The 22399-nt window shown below is 25.6% G+C and overlaps 2 protein-coding genes across 4 annotated transcripts; one reads left to right on the forward strand and one right to left on the reverse strand.

Annotated features, from left to right (window-relative positions):
- Nucleotides 1-83: 83 nt before the first annotated feature.
- LOC122533612 (aquaporin-11) lies at nucleotides 84-4403 on the forward strand. Of its 2 annotated transcripts, none has more exons than XM_043663499.1 (5): nucleotides 84-312; nucleotides 1409-1516; nucleotides 2083-2357; nucleotides 2592-2730; nucleotides 3797-4403. In XM_043663499.1, the coding sequence occupies exons 2-5, from the start codon at nucleotides 1483-1485 to the stop codon at nucleotides 3991-3993; spliced, it is 645 nt and encodes a 214-aa protein (XP_043519434.1). In that variant the 5' UTR covers nucleotides 84-312; nucleotides 1409-1482; the 3' UTR covers nucleotides 3994-4403. The 2 variants fall into 2 exon arrangements, with proteins under 2 accessions (XP_043519434.1, XP_043519433.1); XM_043663498.1 differs by lacking the exon at nucleotides 84-312 and adding an exon at nucleotides 1600-1827.
- A 27-nt stretch (nucleotides 4404-4430) lies between these two features.
- LOC122533610 (1-phosphatidylinositol 4,5-bisphosphate phosphodiesterase-like) lies at nucleotides 4431-21381 on the reverse strand. 2 transcript variants are annotated; one of them, XM_043663492.1, is made up of 20 exons: nucleotides 21116-21379; nucleotides 19763-19822; nucleotides 19509-19649; nucleotides 19328-19407; nucleotides 18064-18199; nucleotides 17065-17165; nucleotides 16800-16966; nucleotides 15291-15501; nucleotides 14061-14319; nucleotides 12654-12827; nucleotides 11593-11770; nucleotides 10581-10738; nucleotides 10287-10490; nucleotides 9524-9722; nucleotides 9025-9195; nucleotides 8801-8941; nucleotides 7158-7332; nucleotides 6841-7044; nucleotides 5237-5483; nucleotides 4431-4981 (listed from the first exon to the last, which is right to left on the reverse strand). In XM_043663492.1, the coding sequence occupies exons 1-20, from the start codon at nucleotides 21284-21286 to the stop codon at nucleotides 4913-4915; spliced, it is 3246 nt and encodes a 1081-aa protein (XP_043519427.1). In that variant the 5' UTR covers nucleotides 21287-21379; the 3' UTR covers nucleotides 4431-4912. The 2 variants fall into 2 exon arrangements, with proteins under 2 accessions (XP_043519427.1, XP_043519428.1); XM_043663493.1 differs by lacking the exon at nucleotides 5237-5483 and having other exon boundaries at nucleotides 21116-21381.
- Between the last annotated feature and the right edge of the window lie 1018 nt (nucleotides 21382-22399).

Consider the following 22399-nt stretch of genomic DNA (forward strand, 5'->3'; position numbering starts at 1 on the left):
ATTATATAAATTTACGAAAAAAATCATGAACTGCTTCATGTTTCGTCGTAAGTTTGAAAAATATTTAGTATCTAACGTGATGTGGATGTCCAACCAGATAATTTGGGGACTGCTATTTAAAGCCACGCAATATATTCACTCAAATACATTCAATTACACTCGGTAATTTAAAATAACAGTTAAGTGAAATCTTGCTGTGCGTGGAAGAAAGGAATAGATTTTGTGCGATCAAGAAATAGATTCTGTAAGTGCCGAGCGAATATTTATTCAGGAAGAGATGACAAAAAGCGAATGAAATCCAATGATAAATATGTAAGTTTACGTTTCACAAGAATCACTTGAATTTATGAAATGCTGTTTTGCATAATCTTTACTATTGCATAATGTTCTGCTTTAAACTTTCTATTATCTGCATTTTGTATATACATTATAATGTTAATATGTAATAACTGACAAACGTTAACTATATTTTCATATATCATTGCTAAGTTCTTCATTTTTCTAGATTAAAGTACATGTAACAATATACAACGTATTCATAAGATTTCATTTAAAATATAGCGATAGATTGTTTTTTTTTTTTTTCGATTAAGGTAATACATGTAACAATATACATATTTAGATGATTTCAATTAAAGTATAGCGATAAATTGTTCATAATTTTTTCAAAATGTAATTCTATATTACGATTTCTTGTAATTCGGTATATACATATAATAATCGAGGATAAAAGTATTCGTATGGTAGAAACATGAAAATGAAAAGTACTGTAGTAATGTACTTTCTATGATAGTACTTATGTTGATATATATACGTATTGCATGTTTTATCATCAGTAATAATAAATATAAAAAAAGCAAGAGTTAAATATGATATTTTGTAACTCATGACAATTAAAAATTAATTAAAGTTAATTATTAAAGTTGATTATTAACTCATGAGAATTATTAATTTCATATGTCATATAGACTGTCATTTCTTCGCGCTTCATCGTCCTCTATACATATATCGCATAGACTATTATTTCTTCATACTTTGTCATTATCTATACGTCGTATGTTATTATTATTTCGGACTAACATTAATAGAAAATTTAAATCTGTACAGAGGACGACGATGAAGAAACGATAGTGTCTGTGATGTGCATCGACAGTGTGAAAAAATAACAGCATATATGATGTATAGAGGTTGTTCTAGTGATTCTAAAAGAGAGCAAGTTAGATAATTTTGTAGAGTTTTACGGAAATATTTTCTTCCCCCCCCCCCCCTTCAAAAAAGGAAATTTACGATTGAATCTTTATGGAGGGGTTAATTAATATTACAATTGATATTTTGTGCTTTCGTTTTCATCAATAACAAATTGCTATCTGGCAAAATCTACTGATATTTTACTCCATTTCTCTTACAGAATCTTTAAAACGCTCTTTTGATTTAATATGGTGTTTCATTACTCACTCTCCGAATTCTCACTGTATTTGCTCAATGGAATTTAAATTTTATGATTGCGAAGATATAGGTAATGTATGAGTTGTATTATATAGCAGCCATTGACATTATACATTATACATATTTATTCACGATTTCATTACTCTTTTTTAGTTCCAATTTTATAATATTATTGAGTTTGTATATATCCGATTAACACTATGGCTGCGACAATAATTGCTTTAGCAGTTTCTACACTGTATATTGTACTCACAAGTCTTATAGCTTATTGGTTGAGAAGATATACCAACTATTACATACGGGATCCATTTGTAAGGTCCCTATTTTTAGAAGGCATTGCTACCGCTGAACTTTGCGGAGCATGTTTCGAGTTGATAATAAGTAAGTTTATTCATCGTCACTAATTTTTAATTGTTTAACAATTTAAATAAATAATTATTCTACGCTTAATTGATACGCTTTATAAATTTTTCAAATTGTAATTTGAAATGAAATTTCTGTTTTCTTCTTTCTTTCATATGTACGTACAACCGTAACAACTAACATTTTTTAATTAAGTGTAATTGACATCAAATTATATTATATTTTCGATATAAATTCTTTGACCTTCACTGTTTTACTTATAATGTATCTTAGTTGCGGAAAACTGGGGTGTCTCTATGTATGGCGTATATTTATTCGTACTGACAATTTGGTGGTCTATGAATTGGGAAGATGCTAGTGCTTGTCCCTATACACACATCGAAGATGTTGTCAATGGAACGAAGTCAGTGCGCGATGCTTTCCTTTTAATATGGGCTGAACTTGTCGGTGGTCTTGCCGTTTTTAGATATATTCAATTACTTTGGGCACTCGAAATTGTTTCGGCGCATAAGAACAAAGCATTCGAAGATTGTACTACTGATTTGCAAGTAAGTACAATGATGAATTACGAACTTACCTAAATTGTTTTTATTTCTTTTTTTCGAAAATGCAACAAAAATGATGTTTTCGCGTCAATGCCCTAATCAAGAACATAACATTAAAAATACTACATTTTTGCAAATTTTTAAAACTAACCTGGTATTATGGTTAACGATGAGATTGAAAGTAGTTTTCACAAATTATAACTAAGATTATATGAATCTTTTTTTTTTATCTTTAAGGTGCCTGTAATATTTGGAGCATTTATCGAATGTGTGGCAACTTGTATATATAGGGTGGTCTCACGTGGCTTAAGTGAGATTAATTCGAAGATTAGTGTTATTCTTGATTCCTTCGTTGGAACGACTTTAGTTATTGCAGGTTTGATTAATTTATGTTATGATTTAAAATTCTGTTTATTAATTTATTTTTGTTTATTAATTTATACTTAATTTTTTAATTATAGAGTATATAAAGTGTATAGAGAAATAGTAAATTTTATTCATTCATATCTTTTTTGTAGCTCATAAATATTTGGTTATATATTTAATATGTTTTTAACAGATCAAAGTAATCAATATTTTAAGAAATCAATTTATTTTATATTTAGACTAATAAGGAGTCGGAATCAATCCAAATTTTTAAACATGTTTTTCTTTGTTTACCTCTATTAAAACTATTTTGTTTAAATATACGAATTGAATATAAATTTTTCGAATTCGATTTTTAAATTTAATTTTTTTTTTTATATTGAAATACATACCATCGTTAAACTTTCCGATTGAAAATTATCTGAATATTATAGTAAAAAAAGAAAGAATATAAAATTTGTGATGTTATGTGATTGATCGTAATATTCTTTTATCGAGCAATAAGTAATATAAACTTTAGCACTTCGAATTATTATTTTATTATCATTATTATTATATTATCATTCAGTTCTTTATTGTATTATTATTACTTTATTATCATTTTAGAGGTAAGAAGTAAAGTCAACAATTTTTTTGTTTCTTCTCTCGAAAGAAAATTTGAAAATTTTTAAAATGGTAATATTAATTAAAAATTCTTAAAATAATAATACTCCGCAAAAATGATTAAAAAATTCTTATAATATTTAAATAAAGTTATTTTATATTTTCTTTTTACATTTCGTTATATTTTCTCAAATATTTTATATTTTTTCTTTTATTTTCATTTTCTTTTCTCCTTTATTTCATGAAAAATTTCTTTTCAATTATCTCGCTACAGTCCTCTCGCTTTTAATAAATCCAACACGAGAGATGTTCAACTTTCCTCAATTTAACAATTAAAAGCTTTTGTAGATAAATGTAGATGCTCTGTGCCATCGTATTACAATCATTAAATTGGATCTCTTTTCTTTCAACATGAATACTTGTTAATGCTGGTAAATGTACATATATTTGATCTATTTTCACGGTGATTTCAGCTTTTGATTATTCTGGCGGCTACTTCAATCCAGCATTGGCAACCTCTTTGAAATACGGATGTTTAGGAACTTCCTTTATGGAACACGTGATAGTTTATTGGGTGGGTGCGTGTGCGGGTTCCATTGCTTCTTTACGAGTTTATAGGCTACCGTTTGTTCAACGTTACGTGGAACAGTACAAGGAGAAAACATCTTAAGTCACTGACAGTGAAACATTGGATCGTTAATCAAGTTTATTGGTCTTGTGTTTGCCCCACTTTTCCGTTGTTTGTTTAACTTACTCTGTGTTTCCTGTCTGCGTTACTATTGAACAAAGTAACGTGTAAGTTTATATTACGATCGAATCTCTAAAATTCTTACAAAGCCTATGTTTGCGCACAAAGTTTCTAGTAAGTAAGTCTGTTCGTGCGTTTACAAAGTAGAAACATTACATTTCATTATACGTGTATTATACGTATGTATATTATATTATAGGGTGATGATTGAAATTATTGTAAATTATTATTCATAATGAACGTTGTTTATATATATATGATTAGTACAATGTATTAAATTATAATTGTACGAGGAAATAAAAGTTTTCTGAATAAATCGGAAATATTGCCTCCTAGTAGCAAGGCTACGATAATTTTTAGATTTTTAAACAATTTATTGAAACGTAATTTCATAAAAGCTTACAATCATAAGTAAATATTGTTCGTATAAATATAATATTCGTAATAAATATAATATTTAGATAGTAAGTATTCATAAAAGTTGTGGAAAAAAAAATATTAAAAATCGTTAAGGCTTACGACTGATTTCAAAGAATATTAAATATGAAAAATTAATATAAATATGTAATTAATATATTTCATTTCAAAATTTTAAAATATATGATGTGTAATAATTATCCTTTACAAAGGAGTATAAAACAAATTAAACATCCGTAAATTATATATAGATCTGTGAGGAATCCTAATAGTAATTCAAACCGTGGTCACATGAAATAACGCATAAGAAAAAATGAAAAATCGAAAGATTGTATAAAGTTTAGAAACAACACCAATATCAAGTATGCATAGAAAATATGTTTTCAAATTCAGTACAAACTTTTCATGTAGAAAATTTCATAATTTATACAAAGAATTCTGTCTTAGACGATATGTCCAATTGCATTGCTTCGTTCGTATACATTTCAATGGTCTGTAACAAAGTAATAATTTTTAAACATTATTATTATATCAAGAAGAAAAATAAATCTAACACATTAGTGAGAAAGTAAAATAAAGTAAAAATAAATATTAATTTGTATTTACACATATTGTTTTATAACTGATAGGTATGATATTGAGTAATAAAGTTTGATTTAGAAAGAAAAGAAAATATATATCGTCCATTATCTTATTCTTCAACAATCAAGGAGAAATTATTTTTTAATATAAAATTATGAATCATTACCGCTTGAATATCGCCATCTAAATTTGCTACTTGTTTCTCGTGAATTGTTTTCAATTTTTCTTTCTCACGTCCTTGCTTGATTTGCACAGTTTTCCTTTCTTGCATAAACTTTTTCGTATTCTGTTCTTTCTTTTCACGAAGTCGACGATCCTTGTCCCCTTTTGTCTTCAATGCTTTGTCATTCATTACTTCTTTAGCTGTCTCCACGGACATTTTTACTTGATTCGCGTTCATATCTTTGATATCTCTGAAGTTAATTGAAACCGAAAAAAAATATGATTATAAGAAAGAGAATTTCGAGCAATTATTATTGCCAGAGACTAATTCTGAGGTTCAAGCTCTAGATATGTGTGAATGAAGATGTAAAGAAAAAGTGAAAAATTCGACTAAGCTTTAGAATGAACATAATCTGAAATTTTAAAGTAATTTGTCTAATGTGAGTGAAAGAAATCTTAAATTAAATAAACAATGTGTGGATGTTAGAACATAGCTGAAATATTTTGTACTATGCTGTACTATTTTAGCATAGAATTGTTTAATGTATCAAATTATACCGTTATTTTGACGTTGAAACAGCTTCGTACCATTACCTTTTATCGAAAATTCCTATATTATTATAAGTTTTATTATATTTTAAATAATATATATTATATGATATATAAATTATATATCAATTATATTATATATAAATAATGAATAATAAAATTATAATAATACATATAAATAATATATTACCTTCATGAAAAAAATAATTTCGCAAACTATAATAATTGTTTTGTTAATTTTTAATTAATTTTGTATATCTGAATATTTTTAATCTTGCTGCCATCTAATTGTAAGATTGACAATAAGAGATTCATATATATATAAAAGGGATGATTCTTTAGTAGCGGATAAAAAAAATAAGCTGCATGAGATAATTTAAAATATAATAATAATAATTGCATGAGAATTTTATAAAATAGATATTTAACAAGAACAATGACTAGATATAATATATTTAGAATTGACAAAAAGATGTTCGGTTAGTAATAAATTAATATCATAATAAGAAATACCAATTATAAATTTTCTTTTGTCAGTAACTATATATGCAAAAAATAAATCGAAAAGAAAAGAAAAATCCCATTCCAGTTTCCAAGAAAAATCACAGTTGAAAATTTATCAAGTTTACTTAAATATATTAGATTGGATAAAAATTAACAGAAAGTTATTTTACTTACAAAAATAAGTGAAAGGTGTGGAATATAATTATTTTCATAAAACTTGTTTGTTTTAAATATGTCCAAACTTTTTTTGAAAGTGAGACATTACATTCAATATTTTTTACTTCCATTTTTTTAAATCGGCTTCCTGTCGATTATTCATTTCTGTATAATGTAGAATTAGTTAAATTCTTGATAAATTTTCTCGAGAACGAAGCCTTGAATTGAAAAAAAGAGACTAACATTCTTTTTTACTTATTTTCCGAAATAGAATCATCCCTTTCTCGTCTGTATCATTGGATACAAAACAATATACGTTCAAAATCAAAATTTTGTATAAGAAACCTAAATGAACAAGCAAAATTACCAAAAAAGAAATTAGAAATAGAATTTACGTACTTGTCGTGTTTCGCTTGTAATTGTTTAACTTGCGATGCCTGTACAATTTCAATTAATTTTTTATATTCGTCCCGGCCGGCTTCCGCCTGATTCCTCAACATTTCCCATTCCTCCTTTCGTTGTCGTTCAACCATGGCAGACCATTGCGCGGTTTGTTCGCTTATAACTTTTTTCACGTTCGCATCCTGTAGCAACGCGCCTTTGCTGTAAAAGCAAGATTTATCATTGTCAGTTAGGATTTGGCGCGATAATGACGTTAATTGCGATAATTCGGTAATTTCCAGTTAGCGGAAATAACGTTTTAATACGCTACGTACTCCTTTCCCTTCACCAATTTATCAATTGCAGCGCAATGATTTTTTTGCATGGTCTGTCGTTCCTTCAAATGCTTTTTCCTCATTGTATCCAACTCCTTTAGCTGCTTTTTACCTAGTTTATACGTCTTTTCTCTCTTTAGTGTGTCTATAGTAATTGGCTCTGGCTTAAATTCCTCTGGAAAGTTTATAACAGAATAATATTTTAGAAATATATCACAGAATTTAAATATGACGAATATATTAACGTTTCTTGTTTAATCATCTCCATTGAAAATTCGTTTAGATAGTCGTCAAACTTCTTTAAACATACTCAGTTCGATATTTTTATATTTTGATAAATATTCTAAAATTGACAAATGATATTTATTTTTGTGCTTATTTCTACTGTTATTATAGCAATGATAGAATAAAATTGTAAAAATAGATTTATTTAATCCCATTATTCTCTTTACTTCTTTATCAGCTGTATCTTGTTTCTTTTCTTTCGCGCAACACTTGTTTTTATAGAAGATGCAAAATATACAAAAGATCATAATATTATATTGAATATTAAAACAAGATATTTCAGAACTTTGTATATTTTAATAATATATTGAATTATAATGTCTAGTTTAAGTTATATGGACCCGAAGAGGACATTAGAAGCAAAACAGTTTTTAAAATACTTTAAAATACTTTAACTATGACGATAATATGTTAATATACATATATCACAAACATAATAAATTTAAAAACATAATTCGTTAAAGTATAGAACATATACCTATATAGATACATATATTAACACTAGAATTAGATGATTAAAGTATAAAATTTGTAGAAGAGAAATCAAAGTGTAGAAAGAGTAGAAAAAAGATTTATGATACAATAATGAATGCATGCTTCTATTTACATATACATATTTTGCTAAAAGTCTTTCAAATCTCTAAAAAGCATATAAAATTTGTTATAAATATATAAAATTTCTATGAAAAATTATAAATTGGTCATTTTGATCATTTTGGTAGTTCTAGAGCTAAAGACATGAAAATTGTGTAAATAAATATCGTATTAATACAATGAAACGTATACTATATATTTGAAATATATAAGAATAAAATTAGAAAAATAAAATAGATAAATTTAGGAAGTGAAATAATAATAATTCATATTTTGATATTAAGTAAACTGAAGAAACAATAAAAGATGATTATTACTATTTTTTAATTGCTTTACGTTAATTTCAACCGACGTTGTGATCGTAATTGGTAGTAAATAAGAGGTAAATTCAATTTAAATTGTATCAGAAAGAATAATCTTAATGAACGTTTGAATTTAATTTCAACTAGTCCAATTAATTGTTATTTCTATAGTAGAGTCTTTAAAAATATTTTATAAGCATCATCATCACAGACTCTTGCAGTTTTCATTTCACAAAATTACCTTTACTTTATCACAAACTACTTTATCACAAAAAAAAATTTTTAATTAACGCAAAAATTTTTACAAACCGATTGAAATCTTAATGATAACACTTTGAGCAAACGATTTAATTTCTAGAACAATTAAAAATCGTTAAATGGCAACAGTTTGAAATAACGGAACATTAAACAATCGTTCACTTTGATGTTTATAATTGAAATTTACTTAAAACGATGGTATACCCTTTTTAGCTTTTTCCTCTTCCTTCTTCTTTGCCTCGGCCTTCGAGTCGGTTTGCTCGATTCCTAGCCCTTTCATAGTCTCGGCTTGTTTCTCTGCTCCTTTGCTGAATCCACCCGGATCAGACAAGGCAGCCATGAAGTCTACAAGCCGGGAAAGCAGGCTCGTCTCAGAATCATCGTGATACATTTCTATTTTTGTTCGGCAAACTTGCTCAAGATATTACCTTCGAATCCATCGGGCACGTAAATCTTTAGCTCAATGTTACAAAACAACATCGGCAGTGCCATGGGGAAATTTGCCTCGGTCTTCAACGAAATATGTCTATATCCAGCTTGAAGGCCATCCAGTGGTAGAATTCGTTGGCCTAACAATTTTCCACTCTCTTCGTATACACCTATGCGAGAATAACAGCGTAAAATCGCGTCCTTTGAATGAATGAAATAATAATGTTTAATAATACGACGATAAAGTTGCAAATTGCATGTAATTATAATGTGCGTATAATTAATTAAAAACAAGCTTTATACTTTTATAGACGAAAGTGTGATGATAAATAACATCAATTTATTGCACAAAATAAAAGAAATAAATGTCTTTAATTATTTTGTGTTAGTAGAAGATCTTTGTTTAATTGCTACAGGTAGAAAATTTGATTCTCCTCTTCAATGTTGTTGCAGTTTATGAGTTTTAGATAATGCGTTGAAATTATATTATAAAATTACCAAATCTGAGTACAGCCAAGTCGGGAAGTACAACTTTTCGGAATAGAAATGGTTCTTCGTTATAAACTGGATTTAAACCATTTCCAGGAACCATTCGTGTTCTAAATTCTTTCTTAATTGTGTCTGCTGGTAAACCGTACATATCCACTTCAACATAAGTGCCGACCTTTTTGTCAGACAAGAATTGTCCTGCTATCACCTGATGAATAAATCATATTAACGATTACATTATATTATTATTCTAAAATATATATTGTAACCAGTATAAAGAGTATTATTTATTTTAAGCATTATTTACTACTAAATGATACAGATTAAATATTAAACATTATTCATGTTTTAATAAAGTATTATTATAATACTAACATTAATTATAATATTAATAATATTTTATATAATGTATTTTATATTATTACTTTAATTTTCTTCTGAATTTCCTTAGACAAATTATTGTTTTACCATGTCAGATATAAAATATTTTATTTATAATTCTTTAGTCCAGTTTAAAGAATTTAAATTTAAAATTCGAATTCAAACTTTTTAGGACAACAGTCTTTTTTTAAAATTGATAACTTAATAATTCGTGCTACGAATCGCATTATAAAATATGAAGATAATAATGTCTATAAATAAATAATAATAAATTAATATATAAAATATTATTTATAATTACTTATGTAGCGAAATTAAATTCTTATTTATTTCAAATATTTTGATAAAATTTATTGTTCAATCTAGAATTATTTTCGTAAGCAAAATTTACTTGGACAGAGCACTGGGCTGTGATAACACCATCTACATCCTCGGAAAATGGATCGAAGATTTTGTCTGATCTTCTCATAAAATCAGGTTTCAGTAAATATCCAGTTGTTGCGTTATACTCGAATTTTCCCTGATTTAATTGCATAGGCAGATCGGGTGTTTGAAAGTTTAATGCCACCATTTGGCAGCCTGCATTCCAAAAAACCTAAATAATTATAAATAAGTATTAATAACAAATATAAATGCTGGTATACCGAATAATACGAATTTTTTGTAGGTATAATTAATAACTTGCCTGTGGCATATAATTTGACGAGTCAGCCCTTGTACCTTTCGGATAAATTCGACTCATCTGGCGTTTGTTATAATTAACAAACTCTACGGCATTCGTTTTCAGGTAATTGAGTGCTGCAGTCTCCGAAAATGAGGACATATTATGATGTATGTTCTTTTCTGCAATAACAAAAACGCGTTATATGTATTTCAGTAACAAATGTATTGCAATTATTATATGTTTGTACGTGTGTGCATGTAAAATATTTTTTATTGACATTACTATTGTATGTTTTCACTATTTATAACAATTGCTTGAATCATTCAAAATAACAAATATTTTTCATTGATTTTTATATTGCTCTGATCTTACTTCAATTATTTAATTATTTAATTATTTAATTATAAACCAAAACTTATTTTATAATGTTAAAATCTTTCTTATAGGATGTTTCATTCATTGTTTTTTTTTTTTAATTCTTACATTCATCCTATGTAATTGTTAGAGAAATAATATTTTTCCCGCTAATTTTACTATTAAATTGTTATTTTTTTATTTGTATTTCTTTTTCTTTTTTATTTATAATTATAAGTATTTATAATTTACAATATTTTGGAATAACATCTTCAATTAAATTAATTTTCTTCAATTTTCTGTTTAATATTAATTAATTTGCTTATTGATATTTGCAAATAATACTTCAGTTAACGTTACTTTTAAAGTAAAAGTAAACGATTGCTAATTTAAAAGTTCTAGATAATCTTTCACTAAAAAGAACAGATATCAATATTTGTTTCTTTTGTATTAAAGACATTATTATAAAAAGCACGATATGAAAATTCATTTCATCATTAACAACAGAATAATGGCATACAACATGTAGTGAACAACGGTAAAATACGCATACATTGTGAACATGTAGTGAACAACAGTAAAATACATATATATAGTGTACTTTATCAAAAAGTAGAATTTGTTGTACAAAAGAAATTTGTACGTTAATATGAAAGAAAGGAGAGAACATTTTACATACTTTCAGCAACTTCAAAGCTTTGAAATTTCACTGGCTGTGCATAATTAATCATCGACGAAAGCCAAGGATGACAAGCCATAGTACTACCGGTATATTGAATCGGAGGTGCTTCTCCTTCAGCACCTCCTTCACCTGGTGGAGCACCCTCAGCTGGCGCAGCTTCGGGTGGTGGTTCTTCCTGTAATGTTATAAAAATTATTAGCATGGAAAATGTCATAATAATTATAGTAAAATGATCAATAAAACGATTGTAAAAAATAAATCGAAATTATCCGAGAATTTACTTACTAATAGATTGCGGATCTTTATACAAATTTGTATTTTTGTGAAAATAATTAGAAAAGCAGAATCTAGATGGAGATTTGATTCATATATTAAATACTATATTATAAAAGGTATTGTATTTTTGAATATTTTTGTGTCTTATGTATTCATAAAAATCCGTGGCCTACTTATTAACATTTCTTATACTAAACTGCGTTTTCGTTGATTACTTTTGAATCATCATTATAGTACAGAGAATATTATACAAAGGTTGTTTCTTTTTTTAACACAGTTAGGATTGTTTCCCAATAATGTTTTACGATTATTTTTATCCCAATAATAAACTAATAAATACGAATAAATGGCTTTATATGGAAAATATATTATTTGAAATATTATTATTATACAATGATATTAGGATGTTATCCTAATTACAAATTATTACTTTAGCCTATTACTGTTATCATCATCATCATCATCATTATTATCATACTTCATTGTAGGTCATATAATCTATTAAAGACTATAAACAATTAAAATATTTAAATTATATGGAATTTGGAATGAGATTGAGAAAAATTTTCAACAATATAAATATAAATCCAACAGTGTTCAAGATCGGGATATAAATACATCCAGTAATGTTGACATATTGTAGATATAAATGTACCCGATAATGTTGAAAGGGTGAAGATACATTTACTACATTTAACTATATTAGTTGCAGTAGGAAACAATTTCTAAATCTACAGAAACAGTTGTCAAAATTCAAAGTATAAATACAATATGGAGTTAACCTTTGGCGCAGGTGGTGCATTGGGATCCTCGATTACTTCATCTTTCGCCTCGAATTGCCCGGAGCGGAATAACTCAAGCTCCACCTTCTCTACCTCCGGTTTCAGTCTTTTATTCTTGATTAATATCTTTCGCTTCAGTGCACTCGGCGGTGGAAGTGGATGTCCCGGTTCAAGCTGCGTCATTTTATTTACGATTACAAAATAAACGTTATTTCTCGCGAAACGTTATTCATCCGTGCGATAAGCACGCCTCTCATTTTTCCATTTGATCCGCACGCTCTGAATCTAGTAAACTCGTATTTTTTAGCGAGCGTGTTAAAAATTTATAAAATCCTGCTGCTAGAGAGAAACGCAGAAAAAGTTTCCTGGGTCGCGTAAAAAATATCTTCATCAATTATCATTTTTAATATCGATGTAAAGTGTTTGGTTAATGGAATTTCCGAATAACTCTAATATATAAATAAATTATTATTGAAAGAAATTTTAAATATTATTAAATGTTTAATTATTATTGAAAAGAATATTTCTTTTAACTTAAATAAAATATTTTATTATACATCTGTATTAATATTTTTCATGTTATCAATATTGTGATTTATTTATTCACGAATTTATAGTATTTATGAGACAAATTATAGAATAATTTTTGTATTAGCATTTAGATTTAATGTTTATACAATTTTGTAAATAAATACCTGAACTGAATTTTAATTAGTAGTACTTATTTAAATCTGAATTTCCATTATATGAATGAAGAATCACTAGTAAAGGAAAATCGGAGAAATTCTATTATATGAATTCCAATTAAATTTATTCTCTAACAAATTCATTTAATTGTATTTATTTCAGTAAATGTATTGTATATTTCGTTTTTTTAGAATGAAGTCTTGTACATCATATTTTAGTAATTTTTTTTTTAAATTATGAAAAACACGCCAGACATACATATAATAATACATATAAAATAATTTAATACAAGAAACAACATATATTATTATTAAATATTCTATTTGGATAACAGAATACTTGGTTATCAGGAGACCTTGGTGTATTTCCTTATTTGAACTTATTATTTGCTTATTTTTTTATTCGATCTATTTGGTAATCTTAATGCATTTTAAATGAGTTCATAAAACTTTATATGATTAATTATATAACAGTGAAAATGTATCAATTAAAACAATTCTTATTTTAATAAAAAATTTCCATTTTAAAAACTTTCTATTTTATAATTGTTTTATAACAGAAAGAATATTTATCATGCGACAACGTAATACAGACCAATTATTTCGATGGAAAAATATTCACGTTGTGAAATATATTTAATGATAAATATTTATTATAATCGAGAAGTTATAAAAATATAACAAAGATTATTTAAGGAATTGGAATATAAATATTACTTACCGGATAATCTTTCAGAGACTCTTTCAACAGCAAGTCTCCCAATATTTCATCGCAATATTTAGCCAATTTATATTGCTGTTTCAGACAACAATGATTTTCGAAGCTCAGAATTATAGGATACTCCGATGTAACAAACGCTGTGTCTCTCAAAGCGTATATAACGTCTTTGAAAAGAATATCGGTACACATAGCTTTGCCGTGGGTTATGATGGGTTCTTCGTCTTCTCCCTTTCCGTCCCAGCAATCAAGCTCTACACATCTGATAGATGATATTATTTTTTCATTCATTATTCTTTTTTCTACTTTTTGTTTTCTCTCAATGAATTTGTCAGATGTTAAAAATTTTATACATTTCTATAAAATATTTATTGTTATTTAAATATTTATTGTTATTTAGAATATCTTAAAAGTTGCAGAGAATGTATAAAAATCATTTCTAGTTCTAAATTGAATGAGCAAACAAATGTTACATTTACGTGCGAATTAAAATTACAATAAATGTATTTTAATATATGTTAATTATATTTCTTTCGATTTAAAGTAGAAATTTTTCAAATTTTTTGAGAGAAACAAAATGTTTCTTTTCATAAAATTTTATCAATATATGCTATGTATAAATTCCATATATATATATTACAACCATATATATATATATATATATATTTAAAAGAAGAATATTACAACTTTTATCTCTAAAAAAAATAGTTATCAAACAAGAATTTATTAACAAAATAAATATCAACTTCATAGCTAGTAATTTTTATTTCATTAGTAAAATTATTGAATTTTCCAAGATTTCAAGGATCCGAATGAAATCTCGAGAAGTTTCAAGACAAACTTTCCTGAATACAACAGTGAATTGAATTTACTGAATTTCACATGCTTTAGAATTATGCAATATTGCATAGTAAATAATAATTATAGTAATATGTTAAATGAGCAATGATAATGTTTTATATCAAGATAACATATAGGAAAGATTATTTTTCCACATTCTCTGATAATTAGACTGCGGATTTTTATGCATTTTTCGGAGATACAAAAATGCAGAAATTTATAGAATGCACATAATAAGATAAATGTAAACTATCTATGATCTCTAGTGGAACAAATTAGTGGAAGAAAATCTCCATTTAAGTTTCATTTTGTTTTAAATTTCGACGAAAAAATGAATTTATAATGCGTAATAATCTGTAATTTAGTAATAAATTATTAATAATTAATAATTACCTGCAACCAGCTAACAACACTTGTCTGTACATCTCAACGGTACTTTTACCACCGATTTGTCGACCGCTTAGGTAAGTATTATGACTGGAATTAATATAATAATGGGAAAGAGGTTGATCCATATCCATCCATTCTTCCAATTTGTCCAAAAACACAGGTGCGTTTTCGTCAGACATTAGATAACGAATGAAGCCGTCCTTGGTTAAAGACTCTACACATAGCAAAGAAAATGAGACTACATTTTTACGTATAAATTTATTTATTTATTTTTAACGGATTAATTCTCTTAGTACTTTATAATTTTTCGGTGTATCATTAGAATTACAAAACATTATCGCAGGAACAGAAAGTGTAAGAATTTTACTCGACTATTATTTTTATAATAAATAGAGACTATCGATTAAAACCTTCAACACATTACTTAGAGTCGTGATTTTGACAACATATTAAAAATCATTTAAATTGAAAGTGGTTCCCTCTTTGTAAATAATCACCATATTTTCTACTTTAAGAACTTATTTTGTAAAAATAAGGTGTTACTCCAAAAAACCGAAGTATCGAATACAATATATCAGTTCTTAGGTACTAAGAGAGTTAAATAAATATTACCACTACAATAACATAAATATGATATCATGTTATATCTTCAAAATAACATAAATATTGTATTGTCTACATGTTCTATACAAAAGTAACTTTTTTATTCAAGTTATTATTTTTTTATTCAAGTATTAATTCATATACATTTTTATAAATAGCATTAATGTAGATTAAAACGAAATGCGTTTGAATGACATAAATTTTGCTAAATCCCTTCCATTTCTTATTGGATGATGTAAAATACCAGACTTTATATTTCAAATAATAAAAAATTACTTTTGCTATTTATCTTGAAATTACGTGTAATAAATATAGATATTAAACAATGTGCGAGATTTCAAGAATTACAAATAAAAGATTAAATTTTGAAATTCTGTTTTAAGGCCATCGTGTGGAAACAAAAATAAAATTTGAGATGTATAAACATAAAATTTAAATAGTGGTACCAAGCAATATATTTGAATAAAAAAAAAAGTAAATTTTCTCAAAATTATGTACTTTTATAAAAATCTTTCAATTTAAAAAAAATTTTCAAATATCTTTTCTCATCTAATTTTTTAATTATATTTAATTATATTCTAAACAAATTGTGTAGAATATCAATGTTTTATTATTATAAATTATATTCTAAACAAATTGTGTAGAATATCAATGTTTTATTATTCTACACAATAAGACGTAAAATAACAAAATAACTTCAATATATGAACTTTATGACAAAACAAGCAAACAAACATTTAAGATATTTTCTTTTTAAACAAACTGTATTACCCATAATCTCCATTGTCCTATAATTGTGATATTAAATATTATGGAAAGAAACAAAGGGAAAAAACAGAATTAAAATTCTATAATTCTACATACTATAATTCTACATTCTATATACTATAAATTAAAAACTGAACTTACTCGCATCCCTTGCTTTTTCATCTTGTTCATAATCGTTAATTATTTCTGTGCATCGTTTCTCGTCATAAAGGGGATACAAAATTTCGTTCAATCGGGGATCTCTTTGTTTCTCGTTCATAAATTGTACTAATTGACCCAGGCTGATTGTATCCGATTTCCCTTTGGTTCTGAAATGTACCATTGTAATACCAATAGCAATCATTATTTCAAGAGATTTATGATGCAGTTTACAATGGTTTTACTTCTCGATACAACCAGTACTTACATCGATTGAAATAATTCTTCGATATCGTTCCGAGGGCAAATTTTGAAATACATACTCTTAAATTTGTCGAACGTAAAGTCCTTAGGTTCAATTTTATCGCTCTAAACATGATAATATTTATATAAATGTTTTTTATTCAGACTTATTATTTTTATTATTATGGATTAGTTTGTGATTGCAAATAATTTTTAGCTGTTTGAAATATTAGGCTGTTGTACATAAAATGTCGTTTCTTTGATCATACGTAGTTTTCTCAGTTGAATTATTTTTACTCGATTTGAAATTCAATTTGAAAATTCAAAAACTCTTAGTATAGAGTTTTTATGGTATTTTTTGTTTATGCATTAAAAATGCATTAAAAAGTTATCTAAATGAAATAATTCTTTTCATCGGTCAAATTAAGTAGATTAATGAATGAAACTTTTTTATTTGGTCGAGGATTATTTCTGTAATATTTTCATATATATGATAACTCGAAAATCGTGTTTTCTTAGATTGCATAATTTTCATCGCAATATAATAATGTGCAATATAATAATATACAGTCCTATTTTAATCTTTCCACCTTATCTTCGCAACTATTCATTATTTTAAAAAAATAATTTGAAGTAAAACTCATTCTGTTTCGAGAACGATATTTTACAATAACTTATTTATATTAATATTTTATAATAACTTATTTATATATATTTTGAATAAAAATTAATTTGTCCAAATGGAGGTATTCCCGGGATCTTAAGGTCATCTCTATTTCTTTAAATAGAATCATATCATAAAATCATATACTTATTTTCTATTATTGCTAATAGTAATGGTGTAAATAAATATCAGTAAATGATAATAGTTCATACTGGTAAATAGTGTATTCGGACTCGTAAATATACATAGATATTAGAGTATCTATTAGAATAACAGAGTCCAGATATGAGAAACTGTACTTAGTATTGTTTATAATATACAGCTTTATAAGAATAAGATTATATTAAATAGAAAACTTACTTTTCCACTAGGTAAACCTAAGTCTGCTAGCCCTTGATAAACTAGTTTCTCCGTTTTCCCTGAGGCAAATGTCTTTGATATAACTTTCACGGGTACTTTCCCTTTAGGATCCACTTGAAAGCTCAATCTCATCCAACTAATGATACATAAAAATTATGATTAAAAATTCATTGACATTAACATGACATTATCATATTATTAGTATTTGTAATTTTTTTCTTTTTGATTTCTGGCGAGAATATTTATACTTTTTAAAATTTAAAATTACACTGTAAAAAAGTTATCGTAACTTTTATTGAAATTACTGAATAAATTCATATTTTCACATGAAAATTTAATATATTTAACTTTAAATAAGATCAAGTAAAATGTATTTTTTAAGCGCTGCAAATCCTTCATTATATAAATATTTTGCAAAAATAATTACAATGTTCAATTGATTACTACAGATTTATCTTTTAATATAGATTCATATTTTTATGAACATAATGAAAAAAATAGGACCTAAATGTAAGTTTATTTCAATCATTAAATATTGAGATAACGAAGATTTAATATATCTACGTACCCATTTAATTATAGCGACATTTAAAATATAAATTAGAAAGATTTATTTGTTGTATCGTTTTCGCTGATTTGAAAATGAAAGTATACTATTTTCTACATAAATATAACATTTATAACATTTATAATTATTTTCGTTTCAGAGTAAAATTTTGAACATCAAAAAGATTGATTGTAAATGTTATAAGTTTTTAGAGTGTAAAGGAAATTCTCGAAGAATGAAAAGTCACAGACTTTTCTAACAATCATCTGCGCTGATTATTAACATTTTGCTATTAAACTGGAGACAAAAAAACATTCACAAAAATAATAAATAATAAAAGTGATTAGATAGATGATTGCTAGATTTAGAAAATTTGAAAATGCAAAAATACGTGAAGTATTCAAAAAATAGTATTTGTCACAATATTTTATACTGAAAAAAATTCTGCTTTTCTTATAAAGAGAATTCAAATTTTTTAAATTATTATTAGATAGAGTAGTTCTGCCTAAGTCCCATTTTTTAATTATATTCATCAAAATATGAATTGGTATAAATATTCGCAGTCTAATGATTACATAGAGAGGACATACTTTTAACTAACCAGCGCGAAATGTTTAATTAATAATTAATATAGAACTGTGTTTGATATATTCATTTGTAAAGTAAAGTTAATATATTCATGTATAAAGTAATAAAATTTATGTAAATGTTACGTACTGTTTCATTAGTTGAGTCGTTGGACAAACATTTGAAGCTTTCGTGTTGTGCGTAATTATCCGTAATCCAGTTTGCCAATCCTAGATCAGATGAATATTTAATTCAAGAAATATGATAATTAAATGCACAATTAAGACGATAGGAAAAATATTTTATTACCATCCGTTGTTATTTTTGTTACCTTAGCGGTTTTTGCGTCTGCACAAATAACATGCTGATAATGGATATTAGTATAATCGATACCCGAGCATATAGTTAAACTTTTCTGGTCTATATCATCCATTGACCCGTGTTTACTTATTTTATTACACAATTTAGGATCCTACGAAATTTTACAGACAGATTAGGTACAGATTATTTAATATATATAAAAAGTCAATTATTACACAATGAATTTTTATAAAACTTTAAACAAATAATTATCGCGTCATTTACCTTTGGTGTACCGCCATAACGAATATCACTCACTTGAGCTAACTCTATCACATCACCGTCCTGTATAAAAAGATTTATAATTGAAAAATACTTACTTGAATCAAATATCAGAAACTAAAGTAAATTTATTTAATGAGACTATATTTTTACGTATATGTATTTACAAGCAGTCACAAAAGTCTACATTTTAAATATTCAAATTTTTTTCTATTTGTATATTTCTATAATATTTGCAAAATTTCTACAATATATTATACATAAATTATAAGTCAAACTTGAAATGTTTAAAAAGAAAATTAGAAAAATATTTTGGACATTCTATGGATTTTAATTGTTTTATTAATTAAAGGTCATTTCTAAAATATTAATAATATTTTTTAAAAAAACATTATAGAGTGACTCTTATTAATATTCGGATACTACAGAGTTTATTATTATTTCATACTTGTTTATAATAATTTTATCGAATTAATTATTGTTTAATCTAATAAACTATTACTCAGTTAATATAAATATAAATTTTATTTATTTTATGCACATAGCTTTTGCATAAAAGGCGATTAACTAAATAATAATCAAAGTTGAAGTCACAAAAAAGATTTGGACAATAAACAAATTATATCAAATTTATATTAATTCCAAATATTTTAAATATATATATATATTTCTAAATATAAAATTAATAAAATTCATTATCCAAATATTTTTGCAATTTTTAATTTTGCCATTATTTAGTTTATTTTGCAAAAAAATTGTGGGCATGAATAAATAAAATTAATGTTTCTATTAACTGAGCAATAGTTTATTAGATTAAAAAATAATTAATTCGATAAAATTATTATAAACAAATATATGAAATAATATCTTCTATTAGAATAATATACTTCTGTTGCAGTATATTAAAAAGCAATTAATTCAATAAGATTATTTACAACAATTAATGATATTCATTATAAATTAATTAAAAACGAAGCGATAAATATAACGGTATAAGCGATAAATATAAGTATAAATTACGATAAATGTAACACATTTATATTTCACACTTCACAACACTTTATATTTGAATACTTTTAATACTTCAATATTGTATATTTATATACTTTAATATAATGCATCATAATATATATACAGTAGATTTTGCGAGTTTTTTTAAATTTATTCTAGTAAACAAATATAGGAAGCATCATCTTTTTAAAAATTATTCTAAATTTTTTCTGAAAACACTTTCTTTTAAAAATATAATAAATATTAAAATTTTTAAATATTTCTCATATTCGTGAAATTTTCAAACTCTGTACATATCTGTCGGGAAATTTGTGTTTAAACGAGGGATGAATTTTAAGAATCTACCTTGCCATCGCTCTTCCAATAAATGAAAAATCCATATTCATCGACTTTAAATAAGCAATTCGGTTCGTACTCGGTGTTTTCCTTGTCTTCGAACCAACGATCGAACGTTGAACCATTTCTCAACAGTTCTGGCACTTCGATTTGCCAATTAAATTCGAACTTCTTTGTCATATTGCAGAGTTTTCCGGTTTGTGAACAAAGTGGTTTAGTTTCTGGGTATTTTGAAGTGAACTTGGAGTGGCACAAAACTCGAATGACTAGATTCTAGCCTGGAACAGTATTCAAAGACTAATAATGTGATTAGGTAAATCCAATTTAATTTATGAGGATTCGCTCGCCACCAAGCAGAGAGATTGTCGCGTAAGAGAGTTTTTACTTATATAAGATCAATGCATCGGTTATGTGGAGAGAGTTGCATCAAAATCCAATTCTTTCATTTTACAATAACAAAAAAAAGAGGAAGAAAACTTAATTTTGCCTTAAAGATTAAATCTTTTCAGAAATAAAAAGAAAATTTTCTTTAGAAATAAAATAAAAATAGAAAGTATCAAACTTTAGGGCATTAACATAGACTTTTTAAAAAATATGTATGTTTATTTTTACTACATTGTATTATGTGATTAAATAATTGAGGATTAAGGGTCAAACAATAATTTATCACAACATAAACGCTTCACTTTTTTTAAATTTCATACATTCAAGCGGAAAACATAATAAAAAAAAATTGAATCTTTGAAAATTTTCTTTCATAATTCCAACGTTAAATATAAATTAATTAATAGCTAAATAATAAATTGATTGAAAAGAATTTTAAATGAAATTCCACGAAAATTATACATGTTTAAAGGCTGTTGCTTTCATTAAAAATAATTATATAAATCAAACACGACATGTTTCTTAAATTTTATCTGATTTTTTGTTTCAATATTAATTATGATCTTTATAAAAGTAGATTCCAAAAAATACTTATATATTAACTCTTCACATTATTTTTATTTTCAGTTTATGTACAATATATTTATGTTTATGTACAATAATCTCTTGAATAATTTCTTAGTTTTTATCTTAATAAGTGTATGTACAACTTATGGATTTATAAAGTTATGAATAGATTACTTCGTAAATTTTCAAATTTAATTGTAATATTTAATAGTTCTAAAAATATTTTAATAATTATTATTTATTTTTTTATATTAATAGTTTTATTTATATTTATATATAATAATTTTATTTATATTTATATATAATAATTTTATTTATATTTATATGTAAATTTAGAAGTAG

The sequence above is a fragment of the Frieseomelitta varia genome, unplaced genomic scaffold (assembly GCF_011392965.1).
Source record: "Frieseomelitta varia isolate USP_RPSP 00005682 unplaced genomic scaffold, Fvar_1.2 scaffold_541, whole genome shotgun sequence".
NCBI lineage: Eukaryota > Metazoa > Arthropoda > Insecta > Hymenoptera > Apidae > Frieseomelitta > Frieseomelitta varia.